This window comes from Lithobates pipiens, unplaced genomic scaffold (assembly GCF_037356315.1).
Source record: "Lithobates pipiens isolate NorthernLeopardFrog02 unplaced genomic scaffold, aLitPip1_a1.2 Scaffold_1, whole genome shotgun sequence".
Classification (NCBI taxonomy): Eukaryota; Metazoa; Chordata; class Amphibia; order Anura; family Ranidae; genus Lithobates; species Lithobates pipiens.
Genome location: NW_027507685.1, coordinates 113,695,839 through 113,701,838, shown reverse-complemented (window position 1 = coordinate 113,701,838; position 6,000 = coordinate 113,695,839). Strand labels below are relative to the sequence as shown.

The 6,000-nt window shown below is 45.0% G+C and overlaps 1 protein-coding gene across 1 annotated transcript in view; it reads right to left on the bottom strand.

Annotated features, from left to right (window-relative positions):
* Positions 1-280: 280 nt before the first annotated feature.
* KIF4A (kinesin family member 4A) overlaps positions 281-6,000 on the bottom strand; it is a gene marked incomplete in the record, with an annotated part of 62,542 nt that continues 56,822 nt past the window's right edge. Inside the window, 2 exon segments of the mRNA XM_077474343.1 lie at positions 281-4,071; positions 4,300-4,425. Of these exon segments, the coding sequence (XP_077330469.1) occupies positions 3,883-4,071; positions 4,300-4,425 (315 nt within the window).

The following is a 6,000-nucleotide window of genomic DNA, read 5'->3' as shown; positions in this document are numbered from 1 at the left end:
GAGTGAAAGAAAAGTTTGTGTTATCATTCATATTCTCTGAAAAATGGCCAAGAAAGCAAATTCGGCCAGGGTATGTACACTTATGAGTGCACACACAGATACATACATGTCCTGTATCTCTGAAAATAATGTCGGTGATGGCTGCAATATAAGCCCTACCCTGAAAATAAGACCTACAAGGACTTTAACTGGGGCTATATTGCAGCCAGACTTTTTAACATTACAAAAATTCTGGTAAGATCTATGATTGAGCACAAGAAACCACAAAAGGAGCCGAGTGTACAATAAAAATAAGTTTATTAAAACGAAAAAATTTCAATATGTTACTAGATGAATCAACATAAATGACGTTAAATGACAGCCATGGAATAAAGTTGGGTCATATTTGCACAGTTTTATTAGTGATACAGCTGTAAGAGACACATAAAAAAAAAAAAAAACGACACTTACAAATCATAAGGAGGTTTTTATTCTACATCCATTTCTTGGCTGAGAAGATCAGCTGTAATAGGAATGGTGGTCACAAGGCTCAATTGATCATCTATGGAGACTAGAATGAGCTCAGACCTCAGACGGTTGAAGAGTTACCACCTTGTTGATCGAAGTCCTGGATACAGAACGGGGGGGGGGGGGGAAGGGTCTCACCACGTACACCACAACATGGACAAAAACACAAAAATATCTACAAGAAGATGCCTCTACATCTTTCCATTGATCATTAAAAAAAAAAAAAAAAAAAGTAGAAGTAGAAAAGGCTTCTAAAGGCTTAAGCCAACCTGTACAGAAAGATGAAAATGGCAGCAGTTAAAAGGTGGGTAGTTGGAGGTATGTACACGCTTCTAAGTGGTCTTCCAAAGAGGCCCATTTCGATTGCGGTACAGAAGCTGCAAGTGAGATCTTCCAAAGATGTCCCGTTAAAAATGGGGAGGTACATACACAAGAAATCTTTCACAAAAAAATAAAAAAAATACAGGTAGGTACATGCAAGTGATCTTCCAAAAATTCAAGGCAAGTGCCCACTACAAGGAGGATCCTCTCAAATGCTTCCTCTAGTTCTTCCAGCTCCCCATTAGTCAGCAGAGCTGAGAAAGGCCATTACTGTGCTAGTTAAAAGTCTGCATATATAAGCAGGTTTTGAGGCTCATTAAAGAGACCCTATCCTGGGTTTTGTTTGACTAATTACCATATAAAATGCAGCAGTTGCATCTAGATGGTCTTCCCTTGTGGTGGTGAGCAAATAGCTCTGAGACCGCTGCCACCTTGAACCAGGAAGCAGCAGCTCCAGCTGTAATCTCAACTATGCCCATTTTTATTTAAGACTGGAACACATTTCCAGAGCCTACAGCGACTTTAGCCTCTGACAATGTCAGTTGCATGATCATGTGACTGAAGTATTCGGCAGTCAGTCTGTATGTGCCAGGTGCGGGCAACCCAGTTCCAGTAAAAGCCAGACAAGTTGGGGGCGACTTGGCAACGGTAGCATGAGAAAGCACATCTAGAGTTCTGTCAACTTCAATGCCCAATCCAAACTAAATAGAGTCCCATAGGCCAGTAAACATGCCCATGTTTGGGAAACCAACCTGCCTGTATGTGCTAGGTGTGGGCGCCCAGTTCCAATAAAAGCCAGGCAAGTTGGGGGATGACTTGGCAAAGCCAGGCAAGCATGAGAGAGCACAACTAGAGAGCTCTGCACTACTTTACTTGTTCCCTGGGCTGTGTGAATTCATTGAGGTTGGATGAGGCGGTAAAGGGAGACCAACCTGCCTGTATGTACCAGGAGCAGGCATCCAGTTGCAGTAAATGCAAGCAAGTTGGGGGGGGGGCTGACTTAGCAATGGCAGCATGAGATCGCATCTAGAGAGCACTACACTACTTTACTGCTCCCATCAACCTCAATGGATTCCCAAAGCCCAGCTAACAAGCCCAAGTATGGGCAACCAGCCAAGGACCAAAATTGGGTCCCGAACTGCCTCCATACCAGCAAGCATCTCCTGCAAGGCCATGAAGCCTAGGGAATCCTTGCCTTTCACAGAGAGGCTTCTCAACCTCCTACCACACCAGGAAGCAGTGCAGAAATTAGTATCATGTCAAAAAGGCATTCACCCCTCCAGCCCAGGTCCCATGAGCCCCAAGAACGCTCCCTGCTCCCCCTTCACAGCTATGGTTGAAATATGTATCCAATGCCTGTCCGCAGTAGAGATCTCTAGAATATTGCATTCCATGCCAACCTGGAAGGACATAATTTCTTTTGCAGTCCAACTCAAGTCAGCTTTCAAAAAAAAAAAAAAAACACAAACCCCTGAGATCAGCCAAGACTTGCAAGCAGCGCAGGAAAAAGTCTTCGTACAAGACACAAACCACATTAGAGCAGAGGGTCTCCGGCAATAGAGAAAAACCAGAAAGAACACGCCACCCAAAAGCAAGGCAAAGCACACTTCTACACGATCTTGGATGAAATCATGCAAAGGTCACCATTGAGAGTTTAACCTGAACTCCAAGATCTAGATAGCCAAGGGCATGCCATTTACTGGATCAGTCTTCCCAGGGAATTACTCATGGTACTGGTACAAAGCACACTCTACAAGGTCAAGGATCAAATCGAGCAAAGGTCAAAATAACAAGCTTTACCCGATTTGAGTCCAATACCTAGATAGTTACGGTCATGCATGTACTGGATTAGTCTTCCCAGGAAAATCACTAATGGCACTGGTGGAAAGCATACACTCTACAAGGTCAAGGGTGAAATTGTGCAAAGGTCACAATTACAAGCTAAGTCCAGGCCAAGATCTAGATAGCCAAGATCATGCCATTTATCACGGATGTACTGGGATCAGTCTTGCCATGCCACTTAAAAAGAATGTTTACTCCAAGAGCCTCTAACCCTGCAGATGTGGTCAAGGAAAATGTCCCATTTTGCTACAAATAACACAGCAGACAAGAACCTCGTGTTTGTTTGTAAAGCCCACAAAACATATTTGGGATGCTAACTAAACATGGTCAAACAAGTGGCCAAAATAACCTTCAAGGATAACCGCCTCTTGGAACTCAAACACAAGACCAGCCCAGACCCTATTCTAGAAAAACTGTGCCAAAAAGTTCTTCTCACTTGTCTAAAGCAAAATGCTTCCTTTGCAGCCTACTAAATAGTGTCACATCTTCAGTCTCTTGAAGAGACACTGAGGACCTCTCCCTGCACCTCTGATCTTACTGCCACTCCTGACCCCCTAATACTAGCCTCCAAACCATCTTAGTTTCACCACAACTTCCATTCCCCATCTTGAATTTCCCCATTGATGCTTCTTCCTATTTTATTGGGGGGGGACGACGACGATCCAGATGATAGTTAACCTTCCCTCCAATCTTAGACAGTTGTGGGCACCACAAAGCAACTTTTTTTTTCTAGGTAAACAAGACAAGGGGTCTCAAATCTGCAATTACATTTTTTAAATATTTACAATCCTCGTTCACTATACACAACTGTATTCTATACTCCTTTGTGAGCGGTTCTTCGCCGGGTTCCAAGTTAAAATGTCATCTGCTAAGAGTTTCATAAATAGGGGAAAAAACAAAAAAACAAACACTTTAGATGCCAGGTCCACTTTAAAAAGGAACTTTACCCACTTTAAAACATGAAGTTGAAACTTTTTTTTTTTTTTTTTTTTTTTTTTTTAAGAACGGGAGACAAAATAGGTTAAAGTAGGATTTCTGGGCTACTACAAATCTTAAGACTAAAAGAAACATTGTTACAGGGTTAAAATATAATGCAACTAACTGCTAGCAGTTCAGAACTTCCAGTACAGGTACCCCTTTACAATTCATTCTAGAGTTATACGAGACTGGAGCTTGCCAAAAAAAAAAAAAAAAAAAAAAAAAAAAAAGGAGCTATTCATCCTCGATAATCGGGGAGCAGCCGGAGAAGAAGCTGACGTTGCTGTTGCATAAAGCTTTCTTCTTCTTCTTCAGGCCTAAAGTTGGCTTTTCCTGAGATTCCTCGGCTACGGAAGTGTTGGACGGTTTGCGCTGAAGCTTCATAGAGAACATCTGTCCGATGTCACTTATTTCCTGCAGTACCTGGCGGAGCAAAGAACGAAAATCAGGAAAAACAAAAAAAAGGCACCCAACTGTTACCACAAGAGCGCAATTTTCTAAAACCCTGGTGTCCAACCTGCAGCCCTTTGCCACTTATTTTGTGGACCTTAGCTCCCCTGCAGGTTGTTTACATAGGAAGGTGTAATGGTCCAGGGTCTACAAACCTTCGGCCTCAAAATACATCCACCATCACGTGATTCCCGGGCCTACCTTTTTCGTGGGCGTTACACAGGGTTCTGTGAAGAACGAGCTTCCAGAAGTTACATCTCCAAGGAGATCCATTTTGCCAGAAGTAGTATCAGACTCCCGAGATATATCCTCACTAGTGGGGTCATCCTGCAGACAAGAAATCACACTCTCAACTTACAAACAAAAATACACAAACTCAGCATCGCAATCGTGCGATTTATGCGCGGCCAAAGCTCCTCCGGTGACCAACAATATAGCCAACGGCCCCATGGCACTTCAATAAACACTGTCCTTCCTTTAACCACTTGCCGATCAGCCGCCACAGTTGTATTGTGGCAGAATGGCATGGCTGGGCGAGACGTTATGCAATGTCGCTTCGCCCTGTGGACACTAGCAGCACACGCGTGCCCACGGAGCAGATGAGAGTGCGTGGCAGTCGCAATCACCGCTGTGCTCCCACAATTGCTAGGAGCACACGGAAAGGAGGGGGGAGTAGACTGATAGTCTGTTCCTATAGAGCAGGGATCTGCAATTAGCAGACCTCCAGCTGTTGCAAAACTACAAGTCCCATCATGCCTCAGCCTCTGGGTGTCATGCTTGTGGCTGTCAGAGTCTTGCTATGCCTCATGGAACTTTTAGTTCTGCAACAGCTGGAGGACCGCTAATTGCATATCCCTGATATAGAGTATGAACAGCAATCTCTCTTCCCCTACACAGCCCCCCCCCCCCCTTCAGTTAGAACACACAACTAGGGAACACAGTTAACCCTTTGATCGCCCCCTAGCGTTAACCACCCACCGGTGCCAATGAGGGGCCACAAACCCCCCCCCCCCCCCCCCAACATTGGTGCCAGTGGGTGGTGAGAGAATGTTTACTCCCACTGATGCTGGGTCATTTTAAACTCCCAGGGGCGACAGTTCTGCCCCCCTAAAGTCTGAAGGATCGTAAACTGGCCCTTTGGAAAGTCTCGGGACTCCCTGTTCCGCGCTAATGGAATGGGTTGTTTGGACCAGCTTGGTCCAAACAAACTAAAGTTAAATGACACCTAAGCTGAACTCTGGGCAAAAAATAAATAAATAAAACAGGTCTCTCTTGTAGCGGGGCAGTGCTCCATTGCAAGGGTTAAGTGCTCAATTTGCTCTCGGGGGAGAAGATCTACTTACCTGATCCTCCCTGCAGCTCTTGATCCCTCGAGTCCTGGCTTGCATCAAGCCCAGAGCAGGCTCCATAGACCTGTATTGAATGGGTGGACGACAGGAACAGTCCACCAGTGGAGCGCAGGGGAGTGCCGGTGCAACGGAGGATCAGGCGAGTATAAGGCCCTCTCTTCTCCACAGCAAATATAGCCAGACTACTCCGTATACACTGAAAATAAATCTTTACTGGCTACATGTAGAACGTGGTTTTGGCTAATACAGCCTTCCTCAGAGACGAAACGTGTTAGCATGAAAACAGCGTTACTCTACATCAGCGGTAGGCAACGTCGGCCCTCCAGACGTTTTGGAACGACAAGTTCCATGAGACATCACGAGACCAAGAATCACAGGCTTGACTCCTAAAGGCAGAGGCATGACGGGATTTGTAGTTTCACCACATCTGGGAGGGCAGAGGTTGCGTTGTCTACCCCCGATCTACATGTAGAAGGCCAATAATGATTTATCTTCAAGAGTATACCGAACATCCGGCTATATTTGCTATGGAATCGGTGTATGGGGGGTGCTG